Source organism: Schistocerca americana, chromosome 6 (genome assembly GCF_021461395.2).
Source record: "Schistocerca americana isolate TAMUIC-IGC-003095 chromosome 6, iqSchAmer2.1, whole genome shotgun sequence".
Lineage (NCBI taxonomy): Eukaryota > Metazoa > Arthropoda > Insecta > Orthoptera > Acrididae > Schistocerca > Schistocerca americana.
Window position 1 is genome coordinate 120,133,745 of NC_060124.1, and position 18,064 is coordinate 120,151,808.

Genomic DNA, 18,064 nt, shown 5'->3' on the forward strand with positions numbered 1-18,064 from the left:
ATCAGAAATTAATAAATTCAGAATTCAATGAACAACTGCCTCTTATTCAGCAACAGTATTCCGTACCATACAAGAAAATAGTGATTAACTTAGGTGTAATGTTAGATAAGTATCTTATACTAGGTAGCATGCTGGAAGACTTCAGCTTGCCTCTACACACTCAAAAATTTACAGTAGATATTTCCACAGGATGTAAAATGTAAATTCATGCAAGCATTCATTCTACTGAACCTCCACTACTGTGATGTAATTCAGTATGTCATGAGTAGTGAAAACGTAAGATGGTTGGAATTAAAACATGAATGCTTCTGTGCATGACCTCTGCAATATCCACTAATATGGCCATGTTAGTGCTCCATATATCCAATTAGGGCGGTTTTGGTCAGAGAAATTACAATGACTACCATGTGCTACGTCTACTTCACTGGCTCCTCAGTGCACAAACATCCCATCATCTCTCATACGGGATTAAATACCTTTCATGCCATCATAATCGAAAAAAAAGGTGCCATTTATCTAGTATCCTAACTGTACCTGCTTAAAAAGCAGGAACATTTGCAAACTCCTTTGCTGTTGCTGTTGTCCACCTCTAGAACAACTGCCCCACTCTCTGCCACAGTCCAGTGCCTACTGCTTTTAAGAAATTGAAGCACTTCCTTCTATCACCCTCATAATATTTTCCTCAAAACTTAATGTGTCAGGCCAATTTCCCTTCTGTTAAATAGCAGAGCCAATGCTACATCTTTTTTTACCTTACATACTTTATCTGTGTGTTATCACGTTCCTCTTTCCATCCATGCTCTGCCCCTTATCTCATGTCCGCTGCTGCTTGCTCGTATTAATAAAAACCCAATTAATTTCTAATTACTGCTGTACGTACCATGTACAAATATAAACTGTGCATATGTGTCATTTTTATCAGTGTCATTGTAATTATTAATTTCTAAATGTAACATAACATGTATACTAAAATGTATGTCATGTAAAATATGTAAAACGTCTGATCACATGTAAGAGATGCCCTGATGGCCCTAATCTTGCAAGGTTAAATAAATCAATAAAAACTATATTGTCTTATTTGCTCAGTACCAACTAATGTATATACATCTCTGTGCATTATTCTCATCCATCATGAAAATTAATGTGTCTGCTAACTGTGTAATTTGGTACCAACTTGAGAATGTTCATCTGTCAGACTAAGTACATACATATATATAAAACACAAAGATGCTGTAACTTACCAAACGAGAAAGTGCTGGTACATAGACACGATAAAAAACACACAAACACACACAAAAATTTAGCTTTCGGGGGAAAAAGGACAGGTATACACTCGTGCGCACACACACATATCCATCCGCACAATATGTCTGCCTGTGTCTGTATATGTGCAGATGGATATGTGTGCTTGTGCGAGTGTGTACCTGTCCTCTTTTTCCCCTAAGGTAAGTCTTTCTGTTCCCGGGATTGGAATGACTCCTTAGCCTCTCCCTTAAAACCCACATCCTTTCGTCTTTCCCTCTCCTTCCCTCTTTCCTGATGAAGCAACCTTTGGTTGCGAAAGCTTGAATTTTATGTGTATGTTTCTGTTTGTTTGTGTGTCTATCAACCTGCCAGTACTTTCGTTTGGTAAGTCACATTGTCTTTGTTTTTAGATATATTTTTCCCACGTGGAATGTTTCCCTCTATTATATACATATATACATACATAAATTAATGCTTGTCTGATAGATCATGAATGTGACATTTCGTAATGATGTGGAACGTGTCACTTTAACATAATTTTTCTTCACATTAATTATTTTTTTTATTTTACAGTTACTAATTCATATCTAAGAATTCATCTATTGAGTAGAAGACATTGTCATTTAGAAATTCTTTTAATTTGCTTTTAAATGTTGGTTGGCTATCTGTCAGACTTTTAATACTATTTGGCACATGACCAAAGATTTTTCAGTCCGGAACCGTGCCACTGCTACGGTCGCTGGTTCGAATCCTGCTTCGGGCATGGATGTGTGTGACGTCCTTAGCTTAGTTAGGTTTAAGTAGTTCTAAGTTCTAGGGGACTGATGACCTAAGATGTTAAGTCCCATAGTGCTCAGAGACATTTTGAACCAAAGATTTTTGTGGCAGCATAACTCACCACTTTCTGTGCTTAAGTGACATTTAATACAGGAGAGTGAATATCATCCTTTCTTCTAGTGTTGTAGCTATGCACTTCGCTGTTATTTTTGAATTGTGATGGGTTAGTAATGACAAATTTCGTAAGTGAATATATGTATTGCGAAGGTACTGTGAATACCCTGAGTTTCTTAAATAAATGTCAGCAAGGTGATCTTGGGTGGGCTCCAGCTATTTTTCTGATTACACTCTTTTGTGCAATGAATACTTTCTCTCTTGATGATGAATTGTCCCAAAATATGATGCCATATAAAAGCAGTGAATGAAAATAGGCATAGTAGGCTAATTTACTGATATGTTTATCACCAAAATTTGCAATAACCCTAATAACATAAGAAGGTGAATCTGACTATTTCAGCAGATCATTGATGTGTTTCTTCCAATCCAATTTCTCATTAATGCACACACCCAGAAACTTTGGGTATTCTGCCTTAGCAACAGATTAGTCTATATTTATTAATGGTGTTATGGAATTTACTGTACAGAATTGTAGAAACTTTGTTATCTCAAAATTTAGTGAGAGACCATTTGCAGAGAACCACTTAATAATTTTTTGAAAGACATTATTTGCAGTTTCCTCTGCTGATTCTTGTTTCTTGGATGTGATTATAATATTGTATCATCAGCAAAAAGAACTAATTTTGCACCTTCATGAATATAGAGTGGCAAGTCGTTAATATACCGGGTGATCAAAAAGTCAGTATAAATTTGAAAACAGAATAAATCAAGGATAGATAGAGAGGTACAAATTCACACACATGCTTGGAATGACATGGGGCAATAATTAGCATAACAAAGTAAGACAAAGCAAAGATGACATTCTTTACAGGAAATGCTCAATATGTCCACCATCATTCCTCAACAATAGCTGTAGTCGAAGAATAATGTTGTGAACAGCACTGTAAAGCATGTCCGGAGTTATGGTGAGGCATTGGTGTCGGATGTTGTCTTTGAGCATCCCTAGAGATGTCGGTCGATCACGTTACACTTGCGACTTCAGGTAACCCCAAAGCCAATAATCGCATGGACTGAGGTCTGGGGACATGGGAGGCCAAGCATGACGAAAGTGGCGGCTGAGCACACGATCATCACCAAACGACGGGTGCAAGAGATCTTTCACACGTCTAGCAATATGGGGTGGAGCGCCATCCTGCATAAACATTGTACGTTCCAGCAGGTGTTTATCAGCCAGGCTGGGGATGATGCGATTCAATAACATATCGGCGTACCTCTCACCCGTCACGGTAGCAGTTACAAAACCAGAATCACGCATTTCCTCGAAGAAAAAAGGCCCGATAAAGGTAGATGTGGTAAATCCAACCCATACCGTGACTTTCTCATCGTGCAATGGATCTTCCACAACAGTTCTAGGATTTTCGGTAGCCCAAATTCTGCAGTTGTGGGCTTTGACAGACCCTCGAAGCATGAAATGAGCTTCGTCGGTCCACAACACATTACTCAACCAATCGTCATCTTCCGCCATCTTTTGAAAAGCCCACACCGCAAATGCCCTCTGCTTCACTAAATCACCAGGTAACAGGTCATGATGCTGATGGATTTTGTATGCATAGCATCAGAGGGTACGCCTCAGTGCCAACCAAACAGTAGTGTATGGAATGCCGGTGCGATGTGCGACTGCACGAGCACTGACTTTCCCATGCATAGACGAACCCACTACAGTCTCCATTTTTTCCTGAACTCTCTCAGCAACATTACGCCTTGTCCTCGGTCGGCTACTATGGGGTCTATCGTCTAAACAACTGGTGGCTTCGAACTTCGAAATCATTCTCGCCACAGCTGCATTTGTCAACGGACCTTTACCCGCTCAAATCCCCTTCCTATGGCGATAGGACCATAATGCTGAACTAGCACATTCCCCATTCTGATAATGCAGCTTCACTAAAAGCGCCTTTTCAGGTAACGTCAACATGCTGCGACTGCTGGCACAACTGATTCTCTCTCTCATTACAGCTCCTTTTATACACAATTTTCATGTGCAGTCACTGATGTTTTGCTGTCCAGCACCATCTGTTGGACATTTTGTGAACTTTGTTTTTTTATTGGTTATAATAAAACCCCATGTCATTCCAAGCATGTGTGTCAATTTTTACCTCTCTATCTACATTATTCTGGAGTTTATCAAGTTTTCAAATTTATACTTACTTTTTGATCGCCTGGTATATTAAGAACAGTAAGGTCCCCAAGACTGAACATTGTGGGACACCATTCTTGATACTTCCCCAGTTACAGGACTCTGCTGGTTTTTGCAGACTATCTGTACTGTTAATTTCAACCTTCTGCTTTCTTTCAGTTAAGTATGAATTAAACCATTTGTGCACTGTCCCACTCATACCACAATACTTAAGCTTATCTAGAAGAATTTCATGATTCACACAATCAAAAGCCTTTGAGAGATCACAAGATATCCCAATGGGTGATGTTCGGTTATTCAATGCATTTAATATTTGATCAGTGAAAGCATACATAGCATTTTCTGTTGAAAAGCCTTTCTGAAAAGGCTTCATTTTTACAAATATGTGATGCTACTCTTAAATACATTACTTTTTCAAGAATTTTGGATCAAGCTGTCAGAAGTGAGATTGGGAGGTAGTTGTTAGCATCAGATTTATCCCTTTTTATATGCAATGGTTTAACAATAGCATATTTCAGTCTCTTTGGAAAAATGCACTGTTTCATTGAGATACTACATATGTGGCTGAGAATCCTACTTATTTGTTGGGAACAAGCTTTTAGTACTTTCTTGGAAGTGCCACCAATTCCATGTGAGCTATTTCTTTTGAGTGAATTTATTATTTTCCTAATTTCAGTAGGGGAGGTGGGTTGAATTTCAATTTTATCAAATTGCATAGGCACTGCCTCTTCCATATACTGCCTTGCATTTTCTAATGAATATCTGGATCCTATTTTCTTCACAACACTTAAAAAAAGATCATTAAAAATATTTTCTACTCCTGACTTCTTGTTAACAAACTTTTCATTGCGTTAGGTACAAATACAGTCTTCCTGTGCTCCCGGCTGCCTTGTTTCCCTTTTCACAATATTCCAAATTGTTTTAATTTTATCATCAGATGTGCTAATCTCAGACATACAAAAGTATGCTGTATGTGCCTTTGTCAAACAGCTTCATAGGAATGTGGAGGTGTCTACCAGTAAACAACTAATTTATCTGAAAACTGGAACCAGTCATCATACAGCTTATAGTGACAATAAAAGTAGGAAAAATCACATTAATTAAAAGTAATGTGGTGAACATTATAGAAAGCTTTCTCATAAGACCAGTTTTACAGCAATTCAACTTTCTGCAGTGAGACTCAAAGGGCCGAATGAAAATCTGCAAGCAGGTCACATTCCACCTAGAAATAAAAAGGGGGGGGGGGGAGGGGGGGGGGGAGAGAAAGGGGCAGGAGGGCGGGAGGGAGAGAGAGAGACCACCATTTTAAGCCAACAATCAATTTGACAAAATTATTTTCACCACACGCGCCTTCTGTTCTGGATTCTTCCCCTTGACACCAGTTTCTCAAAACTCCACGGGTGGGAACTAGCACTACAACATGTCCTTGGTTCTCTTCACCCATCTGGCCTTAACTTACCTCAATTTCTTTTGTCTCAGCATTTCATCACTTTAACTATGCTTTGCTTCACTCCATTTTAGTTTTCTACTCTTTCATGTCTTTCCCATCTACTTTTCACCACCCTCCTCCCACCTCTGTTACATGCAATGCACTTAGCTTTTCACTCTAATAAACTCATGCATGATGGTTAAGTAGTAATAATTTCTGTTTGTATATTACCCTGTCTTCCACCTTTAAGCTCTCAGGTTTTCAAATCTCGTCCAATGCAGTCCCCAATAATCAGTCTTTCCTTCTCATCGCATGCGGTAAATCTCCCCTGACCTGCAGTTCTGGGTGACATTCCCAAAATTTACCCCTTTTTGTAGACCTCTCCAGTCCTTTTCCTTCACCCCTTTATCTTCCCCTTCAACCCTTCTGCCTGAGGGAGGAGACACTGGCTCCCTAAGGTTGCCAATTACAACCACCTGTTATGTGTGTGTTCTGCCGCTGCTTGGTGAGTAGATCTTTTTATCTAGACAACTTTTGGTAAAGATTGTTTTGCTTTCAAATATTCTTTAAAGTCTGTGATACCAATAATGTCAGAAGAAGGAAATGAAACATGCACTAATGGATTATATCAGGTATACTAGTTTCTATTAAGGGAAGTATGGTTACCTTTCCTGAACAGTCACAAATACCATCTAGTTTCACTTCTTCTCCATCTTTGGCCACCATTGTATGAGACATCTTTGTGTTTCTGCCTCCTTCCTGAGTAAATTTCAGTTTAGCCAGTGAATCATACAGCTTGGAGAGATGTCTGTAAATCATAACAATTTCTCTATTAGAGCAAAGGCAATCAGCATCAGAATTTATTGTCCGATTACATAAGAGATGGAATTATTTGATTTACAATACTCCTCAAAATTTATAATTGTCTTATTAAATATGCCATTATTATGTTACATTAGTATCTAGAAATTTCCACAAGGAATGGTCGGATTTTCTATTATTAGTACATTGTAGTGTCTTCTTCAGTGTCGTTAACTCCACACAGTGGATACTTTTTAGCTTTAATTTACTTTAGATCTTATCTTTTATTTCATATCTATGGAGGAAATTTTTTTCTTCAAACAATTTTCAGTTTTGATGTGTGGTACAATATACCTCAAAATGTACAGATAGGAATACTTAATATTTTCTTATTTCTTGATAACAGAAAACATGAGTCTCCATGTTTTGCATTACATATTTATAGTTTTTTTTCCTTTTTAACATATTGCTTGAACTTCATTACAAATAATTTTGTATCTTAAAACTGATTCAAATGATGTGGTACACTATCTTTCCTGCACTCATTTTTGATGAAGTGAACAGTACAGACATTGCAAACAAGAACCTATTTCCAGAATGAGATTTTCACTCTGCAGCGGAGTGTGCGCTGATATGAAACTTCCTGGCAGATTAAAACTGTGTGCCCGACCGAGACTCGAACTCGGGACCTTTGCCTTTCGCGGGCAAGTGCTCTACCAACTGAGCTACCGAAGCACGACTCACGCCCGGTACTCACATCTTTACTTCTGCCAGTATCTCGTCTCCTACCTTCCAAACTTTACAGAAGCTCTCCTGCGAACCTTGCAGAACTAGCACTCCTGAAAGAAAGGATATAGCAGAGACATGGCTTAGCCACAGCCTGGAGGATGTTTCCAGAATGAGATTTTCACTCTGCAGTGGAGTGTGCGCTGATATGAAACTTCCTGGCAGATTAAAACTGTGTGCCCGACCGAGACTCGAACTCGGGAACTTTGCCTTTCGCGGGCAAGTGCTCTACCAACTGAGCTACCGAAGCACAACTCACGCCCGGTACTCACAGCTTTACTTCTGCCAGTATCTCGTCTCCTACCTTCCAAACTTTACAGAAGCTCTCCTGCGAACCTTGCAGAGCTTCTGTAAAGTTTGGAAGGTAGGAGACGAGATACTGGCAGAAGTAAAGCTGTAAGTACCGGGCGTGAGTCGTGCTTCGGTAGCTCAGTTGGTAGAGCACTTGCCCCCGAAAGGCAAAGGTCCCAAGTTCGAGTCTCGGTCAGGCATAAATATTCTTGTCTATCAAGCAGATTAAATACAAGAAATTAAAAGACATAATTCTTTTCTTCACCACAGTTCTTCTTACAACATTGCCACCAAAGATGGGATTTTCAATAAATCATTTACAAAACTTCAAGTTTACCTGCTATCAGATTTCAAGTTTACCTGCTATCAGATTTGATAGTTAAACTGAGGTTTTACTTCAGATTAGAGGCAGTAGCATTATTAGGGACTGATCTGCCATGGAATTACCTCAACATCATACAGACACTTCACAAACATACTCTGTGTGGATGAGCATTGTCCTGTGGAACAATAGCGCTAGAATACTGTCACATGAGAGGCAATATATTTTTTGCCCTTACCTGAAATCATGCGCAATGTATACCTACACCTTGATACCAGAAATAATGCTGCTGAGCCTCTCCAAAACAATGAAACAATGGAACCTCTCTCCTGGTCACCATCATACTCACTTATAATGGTCACCTGGGGTTGTGCATAAACACAATTCATCACTGAACACAATGCAATGCCATTCATCTGCATTCCATGCACCCAAGTTATCACACAACTACAATAGCTGCCTACACAAGATGGTAATTCACTAGTCTGCCTAGTGTGCTGCTGCTAATGTCCAGGATGTCACAAAATGTTGCATAGACTGCATTACTCGTTCACAGACAGCAGGAGCACATGTAAAGTGGTTAAGATGTGCTTGGTGCACAATAGCGCAATTCTCTCTTGTGATGGTGAGGCTTGGCAACTGGAACCATGATGGCAAGTATGCCTGTACTCACATGCAGTCTTCTGGGCACTTCACTTTTTTCAGGCAAAGATGGGTACAATTTTTGTACTTATTTTTGATAGTCTGCACAATGTTTTCAGTTCAAAAGCTCTTCAACAAATGAGCTGGGTAGTAGGAGGAAGAATTTGAGAAAGACAGCTGGCAGCTTGGAGGGAAAGGCAGGAATGTGGCACTGGAGAGCTCCCTCTCTCTGCATGCAAGGAGAGTTATGGTTAGCACACAAGGAGGTAGGGCAGGGGGTAGTGGGAACTGAGGCCAGGAGGGTAACAGAACTGAAGGATTTTGCGATAAAATTCTATTAACTCACCACTCTTTTTGTAAATCTGAGATGATTTTGACCTCTTGATCTGCTCGTAATTGTCTCCCACAAGTCCAACCCCTTGTCCAAGTCGTGGGAGACAGGCAACAGCATGAAGTAGGGCATTGCCTGTAGGAGTGAGGTGCAGTGGGGACTGCGTATGCCCCGGGACAACTACGGTAGCTGTGAAGGTCCTACAGGAACCATGAACAGTGATGGCTAATGGGGCTCTGGTGAAGCTATGATAGGCCCAGCAAGCCCATAGTGGATTATGACTTCTGCTTTCAAAAATAGAATGGGCCTTGGAAAGGACGGATTTTATTGATGACGAAATTGCTATAAACAAGGACTAAGATTTGAAACATTAAATATACAAACATTGATTGGAAAGGTGGAGGAGATGACAGACATGATGGAAAGAAGGAAGTTAGAGCTATTGGGGTTAGCTGAAATGAGATGGAAATGAGAAGGAAGGAGAGAACTGAGAAAAGGCTACCAACTATACTGGAATGGAAATGAGGAGGGAAGGAGAAATGGAGTCGGAATAGTAGTAAGAGATGGATCAAAAGAGGACATGAAGGGGATGATGACCAAAATATCACTCAAGGGGATGACCATAGAGGTAATACAAGCGTATGTGCTGCAGGTGGGTTGCACTTCTGCGGAGAAGCAAGAGTTTGAATAGGAAATGCAGAAGCAGATGGGAAGGAAAAATATGACAGTAATGGGAGATTTAAATGCACATGTTGAAAGAGAAAGACAAGGGTGCGAAAGTGTGCTTGGACCACAAGATTACCTGGTACAGTCAAGAAAGTCAATAGTTGACTACTTCCTCTATGACAGTGAGATAAATACGAACATTATTGACATTAAGGTAATACCATCAGAGGCCTTGGATAGTGACCACTGTTTGCTGGTAATGAACCTGAGAGGGACTAAGGATAATAATAGGTACAGAAAACTAGGAAAGATGTGTAAGGGTATGGAAGTTGAAGGAGGAAGAAAGCAGGCTACAGTACCTACAAATAGTACAGGAAAGCATTCCAAAGGATGAACCAAAAATGGTAGAAGAGGAGTGGGGTAGATTCAAGGGTAGTAAGTGCGGCAGAAGCAATATGTGGGAGGACAAGCAACAACAAGGGATGGAAAGAAACACCCTGGTGGAAAGATAAAACAAAGGATATAGTACAGAAGAAGAATAGAGCCTTTAGGGTATGGTTCCAGAAGAGAACAGTAGAGACAAGAGAAGAGTGTCAGGCAAGCAAGAAAGAAGCAAAAAGAATGGTGGCAGAGGAAATAAGAAAGTGGATGGAACAGTGGATCAGAATGATGGAGGAGGATAGTGAAGGTTCAAAAAAGGTGTTATATGGGATGATTAAAAGTAAGAGGATTAACAGTATGACAGATTATGCTCGAACGGTGAACAAAAGTGGCCAAGATGTATCGAGTAATGAAAATTGTGTGGAGACAGAAGATGATCCCAGAAGACTGGAAGAAGGGAATAATTATCCCAATCTTTAAGAAGGGAAATAGAAAAGAGTGCAAGAACTATCAGGGGGTAACACTGATGAGTCATTGTGCAAAGATTTTTGAGAAAATTTTGGAAACACAAATTCAGGCAGGAAGGTCCACGGTGGATCTAATTTTAGCTGTAAGACAACTGTAGGAACAGCACTATGAATGTGGAATAGATCTGCTAATGACCTTCCTGGATATTGAAAAAGCATATGATAGTGTAACGTAGAAGCAAAGTGGGGAAAGCCCTGAAGAACAGAGGAGTAGCAAAACAGATTATTTGGAGGATAAGGGAAATGTACCATGGAAGTGTGAACTGTGTGAAAGTGGGAGGAGAGAGATCAGCTTGGATTGAACAGAAGAATGGCTTGAGGCAGGGAAGTGCACTTTCACCATTACTCTTCATTGTAGTGATGGATGATATGATGAGTACAGTAGCACAAGTAATTGGTGAAAGGAATATGAAAGCTATGGTGTTTGCAGATGATCTGACGATTTGGGGGAATAAGTAGGAGGAAGTACAAGAGCAGCTGGACGTACAGGAATGAACAGTACAAGAATATGAGATGAAATTAAGTATAAGTAAGAGTGAGATGATTATCACAATAAGAAAGAAGAAGAGAGGAACAACGGGAATAACCATTGGTGGGGTACGACTGAGGAGAGTGGAGAGTTTCAAGTACCTAGGAAGCCTGATACAGGAAGATGGAAAAAACGACAGAGAAATAAATGAGTGGGGGAGGAAAGCAGAAACAAACATAGGACTGACAAGAGAAGTAATAAAAGAAAAAATTAAATGGATAATAAAACAAACACAGCAGATACACAATAAGAACAACCAAACAGAAGCAGCTGCTATGAAAAGGTTAAAAAAAAGTTAACAAACAATAACATACTAATAACAAGAGAAGACAAGGGAAATGTAACAGTACTCATGGATAAAGAGCAATACATCACAAAAACCAAGGAATACATAAACACCAATGCCATAGAAAAACTGAAGTCAGATGCAACTACACAATTCCAGGCAAACATGAAACGAACACTGAAAAACATTGAACACACACTCGCAGACAAACAGAAATACTACAGAACACAGAAAAACCCACAAGCACCAACACTCCGCAGTTAACTGAAAGTACATAAATACGGAATGGCAATGAGAGCTGTTATCAACTTCAAGGAAGCCCCAACATGCCGCATAGCCAAACATCTCCAAAAGTTAGTTACAAAACACTATAAAGAAGTAAACAACAGAACAGTGATAAACACAGGAAACCTAATAGAAAACGTACAGAACATACACGTACCACACACAGCATCACTGATTTCATTTGAGATAGAAAATATGTATACCTCCATACAACAAAAATCATGGAACAAAATCTCTAAAAGAAATGACAAATATGCTCAGACTGACAACTGAACAAAACTACTTTCAGTTTGAGAAAGAATATTATCTACAAAGTGATGGACTGCCCATGGGATCCCCAATATCAGCAACACTAGCAAATATTTTCATCAGTCATCTAGAAAATCAGATATTTGAAAAGATAACGACTAATGAAAGTTTCAAAATCATATATTGGTACAGATACGTGGATGACATGATTTGTCTGGTAGATGAGCCAAGTGCAAAAATAGATAAACTCCATTCGGAAATAAACAAAACTCATCAGAACATAAAATTCACACTTAAAAAACAAAAAGAAAATCAAATAATTTTTCTTGACATTACAATAAAAAAAGAAAATGGCAAACATACATTTAACATCTTTAGAAAACCAACAGCCACAGACACAATAACACATTCCACATCCAACTGCCCTCACAGCCAGAAACTTGCAGCACTAAGACACACGTTACATAGATTAAACAGAATCCCACTCAACAAGAGAAACTATGAACAAGAAATGAGTACAATCATACAAATAGCTAGGAACAACAGGTATGACACACATGTGGTACACAGGCTCAATCAAAAAATAAAAACACAAATACAAAACAAACACAACATTCCCAGAATACAAGAGAACCACCAATGGCAAAGTCCATGGTTCGGGGGGGGGGGGGACAAATATGCATACACAAACAGATCACAGATACTTCAATAATTACACTCGACAGTTTGGCAATAACATTCGATCTTTGGCAAAAACATTTGACAGCCAGAAACAGAAACCAAAACATTGCATTTAAACAAGTGTTCAGTTAATAGTGCTGTCGAAAGCGGGATAAAATAGTGCAAATTGGCATTCATAAGAAGAACAACACCAAAAATGCAACAGGAGCATAATATGTATGAAATTGACATCTTCAACGTTTGTGGTCCTGTCCTCCTCAGTTGCGCGTAATACTATGGTATATTGATAATTTTCACTTATGGACCGTCTGACAGCAACTGAATAAAACACAATTTTAGTGCCATACGCGTTTCGCCTTTATTTTCTGCAAGGCATCATCAGTGGCAGGTTGCGTAGACAGTTTCTTACATATTACGCTCCTGTTGCATTTTTGGTGTTGTTCTTCTTCCTATTGCCTGCAACAGAAACCAAAACATTGCATTAAAACAAGCGTTCAGTGCATAGTGCTGTGGAATGCGGAAAAAACAGCAAATTGGCGCTCATAGGAAGAAGAACAACACCAAAAATGCAACAGGAGCGTAATATGTAAGAAACTGTCTACGCAACCTGCCACTGATGATGCCTTGCAGAAAATAAAGGCGAAACGCGTATGGCACTAAAATTGTGTTTTATTCAGTTGCTGTCAGACGGTCCATAAGTGAAAATTATCAATATACCGTAGTATGTATGAAATTGTCCACGCAACCTGTAAGTACAGTTCAAAACATTACTACTTAATAGGAAATACCAACCACCAGAACAGTTTATAACAGTTTGTATTCCTTTTTGCCTGCTTCATTTACTGCATTTTTATATTTTCTCCTTTCATCAATTAAATTCAACATTTCTTCTGTTACCCAAGGATTTCTACCAGCCCTCGTCTTTTTACCTACTTGATCATCTGTTGCCTTCATTACTTCATCCCTCAAAGCTACCCATTCTTCTTCTACTGTATTTCTTTCCCCCATTCCTGTCAATTGTTCCCTTATGCTCTCCCTGAAACTCTCCACAACCTCTGGTTTAGTCAGTTTATCCAGGTCCCATCTCCGTAAACCCCCACCTTATCGCAGTTTCTTCAGTTTTAATCTACAGTTCATAACCAATAGATTGTGGTCAGAGCCCGCATCTGCCCCTGGAAATGTCTTAGAATTTAAAACCTGGTTCCTAAATCTCTGTCTTACCATTATATAATCTATCTGATACCTTTTAGTATCTCCAGGGTTCTTCCATGTATACAACCTTCTTTCATGATTCTTGAACCAAGTGTTAGCTATGATTAATTTATGCTCTGTGCATAATTCTACCAGACGGCTTCCTCTTTCATTTCTTACCCCCAATCCGTATTCACCTACTATGTTTCCTTCTCTCCCTTTTCCTACTCTCGAATTCCAGTCACCCATGACTATTAAATTTTCACCTCCCTTCACTACCTGAATAATTTCTTTTATCTCATCAGACATTTCATTTCATCAATTTCTTCGTCATCTGCAGAGCTAGTTGGCATATAAACTTGTACTACTGTAGTAGGCATGGGCTTTGCATCTATCTTGGCCACAATAATGCGTTCACTATGCTGTTTGTAGTAGCTTACCCGCACTCCTATTTTTTTATTCATTTTTAACCATACTCCTGCATTACCCCTATTTGATTTAGTATTTATAACCCTGTATTCACCTGATCAAAAAGTATTGTTCCTCCTGCCACCGAACTTCACTAATTCCCACTATATCTAACTTTAACCTATCCATTTCCCTTTTTAAATTTTCTAATCCACCTGCCCTATTAAGGCATCTGACATTCCACGCTCCGATCCATAGAACGCCAGTTTTTTTTCTCCTGTTAACGACATCCTCCTGAATAGTCCCCGCCTGGAGATCCGAATGGGGGACTATTTTACCTCTGAAATTTTTTCCCAAGAGGATGCCATCAACATTTAACCATACTGTAAGGCTGCATGCCCTGGGGAAAATTACGGCTGTAGTTTCCCCTTGCTATCAGCCGTTCACAGTACCAGCACAGCAAGGCTGTTTTGGTTAGTGTTACAAGGCCAGATTGGTCAATCATCCAGACTGTTGCCCCTGCAACTTCTGAAAAGGCTGCTGCCCCTCTTCAGGAACCACACGTTTGTCTGGCCTCTCAACAGATACCCCTCCGTTGTGGTTCCACCCACGGTATGGCTATCTGTATCGCTGAGGCATGCAAGCCTCCCCACCAATGGCAAGGTCCATGGTTCATGGGAGGGGGGGGGGGGGGGTTCAATGACGTTATGTTAGCGAACTCTGTCAGCAACATTGCACCTCAGGTGGACCCACTGCTCGAGCATCGCCTTCCAGCTACCACACATGCCTGCCAATACCGCCATTGCCCAGAGCAACATCACCCTTGCTGGTCCATCAGCCTCACCACATCTAAGGTAGTTGCTACTGATTGAGTGCTGACTTGCCAGTGACCGCCAATGCAATCCATGCCAACCACCACTGCCGCTGGCTCATTAAGCTACTCACACCACCAGTCGTGCTGGGCACCAGCTGCACACCTCTCACAGCAGCATCAGTCACTGGGTGCTTGCCACACCCTGCTGCATGTCACCAAATGCCAGTCGTGCCCTAGCTACAACACCACAATCCAGAAGAGCTTCCTGTATTATAATACTACATGTCATATTATTTTTAACCTCGTGCAGTAAAACCCTTGCAATGGTCACTGGGAAACATTGTTTACTTCTCACGCCTTTCCCAACTTGGAAAAAAAAAAAAAAAAAAAAAAAAAAAAAAAAAAAAAAAAAAAAAAAAAAACAGGTAGATCTCAATGTGTTGTCATGACAATTCCCATATCTCTACCACAGAGAAGCTGCGTGCGTATGAGGCAAAGTCTAGAGGCACAAATTATGAAGCAACCATTGAAATCAAGAGTGGTGTGCTCCACAGTGTCTTCTGCCCACTGGATGGTCAACTCTGCTTTAGGTCAAAGTTTGACGATGACCATTTGTCTGAACCGAAAGCTGGTTGGTGTTAATGTCACTTGTACCCCAATCTAACAATGAGTCAGGGTCCGACTCAGACATCGCTATGGAGACCACATGATCTGTGACTTACATTGCGGCCATGACTATGTGCTCATAATGTATCGTTCACGGCTCAATGGATGCAGCAACAGAATGGTCAACATACATACCATGAAACAGATTGCAAACCTGGGACCTTTGCCTTTTGCAGGCAAGTGTTCTACCAACTGAGCTATTCAACCACAAGTCACTACAGCCTGCACAGCTTTCCCTCCAACCAATACTTCATCTCCTAAACCCCAAACTTCACTGAATCTCTCCTACATATATAACAGGATAATCACTCCAGAAAGAAATGGTTTTGTCCACGCATGACTTAGCCACAGCCTGAGGAATAGTCTCCAGAGCGAATTTTCACTCTGCATCAAGAGTGTGCACTGATCTGAAACTTCCTGGTAGATGAAAACTGTGGACCAGATTGGGACTCAAACCGGGGACCCAGGTGTGTGCCAGACTGGTCCTTGACCTAGTACCTGAGTTCGAGTCACGATCTGGCACACAGTTTTAATCTGTCAAGCAAGTTTCAAATCAGTGTACACTGTATAGAGAAAATTCATTCTGAAAATAATCCCACAGACTGTGGTCAAGCCATGTCTCCAAAATACCCTTTTATCCAGGAGTGCTAGTCCCACAAGGTATGACTTCTGTGAAGTTTGGAAGTCAGGAGATCAGGTGGTGGCAGAATTAAAGCTGTGAGGATGGGTGATGAGTTGTAATTGGATAGTTCATTCAGTACAGCAACTGCCCGCAAAAGGCAAAGATCCAGGGTTTGATCCCTGTCTGGCACACAGTTGTAATATGCCAAGAAGTTTGAAATCAGCACAAATTCTGCTGCAGAGGGAAAATTAATCCTGGAAACAATCATCCAGGCTGTGGCTAAGATACAACTCCACAACATCCTACTTTCCACCACTAGGTATGCAGAAGGACTGCTGTTAAGTTTGGAAAGTAGGAGATGATGTACTGGCAGAAGTAAAGTTGTGAGGGGGAGTCATGAGTCCTGCTTGGATAGCTCAGTTGGTTGAGCACTTGCTGGTGAAAGGTAAAGGTCCAAATCCCAGTCTGGAACATAGTTTTACTATGCCACGGAGCTTCTAATCAATACACACTCTACAGCAGAGTGAAAATTCATTATAAATACAACAAGCTACATTTAAGCAACAAACATAGTGGACTGCCCCTGAACCTCAGAGGCTAACACAGCTCCAGTTATGGCCCTGAGCACCACAACGTGAACATGTCACCAAGTTGTTCACATAGATTGTACTGTTCACAGAAAAACCTAAGCAGATCGTTTTTGAGCATACCATTAATAAGACTCATTCCTAATCAATTTCTGTTTGGTATTCATGTCAAAGTCTCAGTCAATAATCCTCCAAACAAAAAAACTGGTTGCTCCACTCATCAAACCCACTGCACAATGGCCCTATTGTTATAGCGAACAAAAAATAGTCTCCTCCAAGGTGTTTACAAATTGATTGCAAGATATAAAAAACTCTCCTGCCATCTCTGTTTCTCAGTTGTTACTTCTGCCTTAGGGCAGAACATATTTGGCCTGGATGACATTCAACCTTTGGCTTTCACATCAATGGCAAAGTTCACAATATTTCATAAGACAACATAGTGGAGGCACTGTGTGGTGGATATTTCTCTTTCTTTGGTGCCAGCCTCGGTTGTGCAAGCAACTATGCTATACATATCATGTTCACACCCACAGTGACTCCTAACTTCTATTGCTCTCATCATATTTTTGTCTCTATCCATGATCCCCTTAAAAAAGGACTTGCTCATGTTGAGTAGCAACAAATTCTGATGCTCGTCTTGTTTGGTCAATGGGCTACGCCTCCTGTTGTAATACAGAAATCTAACAGCAAACGTCACCTCTGACACAATTTCAGATTTACTATCAACACTAAATCCACATTGGATTGGTACCCAATCCCTCATGCAGAAGACCTTCTGACCAGACACTCAGACGGCAGCTCTGCTCTTTCCCAAAAATGATCTGGCCAATGCAAATGCCAGTTTCAAATTGACAAGCAGTCTCATTTTCTCATGCTTGTCAACAAGCTGTTTGGTTTGTATCAGTTCATTGCCTGCCTGCATTTCTGTATTGCTAGCATCCTGGCAATTTTCCAGCATCACTTCAAAAACCTTATCTAATAGTAGCAGTAGTAGTAGTGGCAGAAACTTTATTCATCTGTTGATCTCTTTTTACAAGGATATAGAACATTCCCAGTTGTGGCAATTGATTGGACAGTGGACTGTAAAGCAGCTGTACACCATATCTGTAACTTTTCTTTATAAAGCTTCTGCTGAATGGTCTAGATTGCAATTTAGATATGTAAATTATTCAGACATCAAATGGAATACCTAGGTTATAGAGGCTTAGAACTGACTCAAAACATGAGCAAGACTTAT

The 18,064-nt window shown here is 40.2% G+C and overlaps 1 protein-coding gene across 1 annotated transcript in view; it reads right to left on the minus strand.

Annotated features, from left to right (window-relative positions):
• LOC124620004 (dynein beta chain, ciliary-like) overlaps nt 1-18,064 on the minus strand; it is a 588,564-nt gene that overhangs the window by 376,169 nt on the left and 194,331 nt on the right. Inside the window, exon 14 of the mRNA XM_047146668.1 lies at nt 6,429-6,570. Coding sequence (XP_047002624.1) covers nt 6,429-6,570 — 142 coding nt within the window. The remainder of the gene's footprint in view (nt 1-6,428; nt 6,571-18,064) is intronic.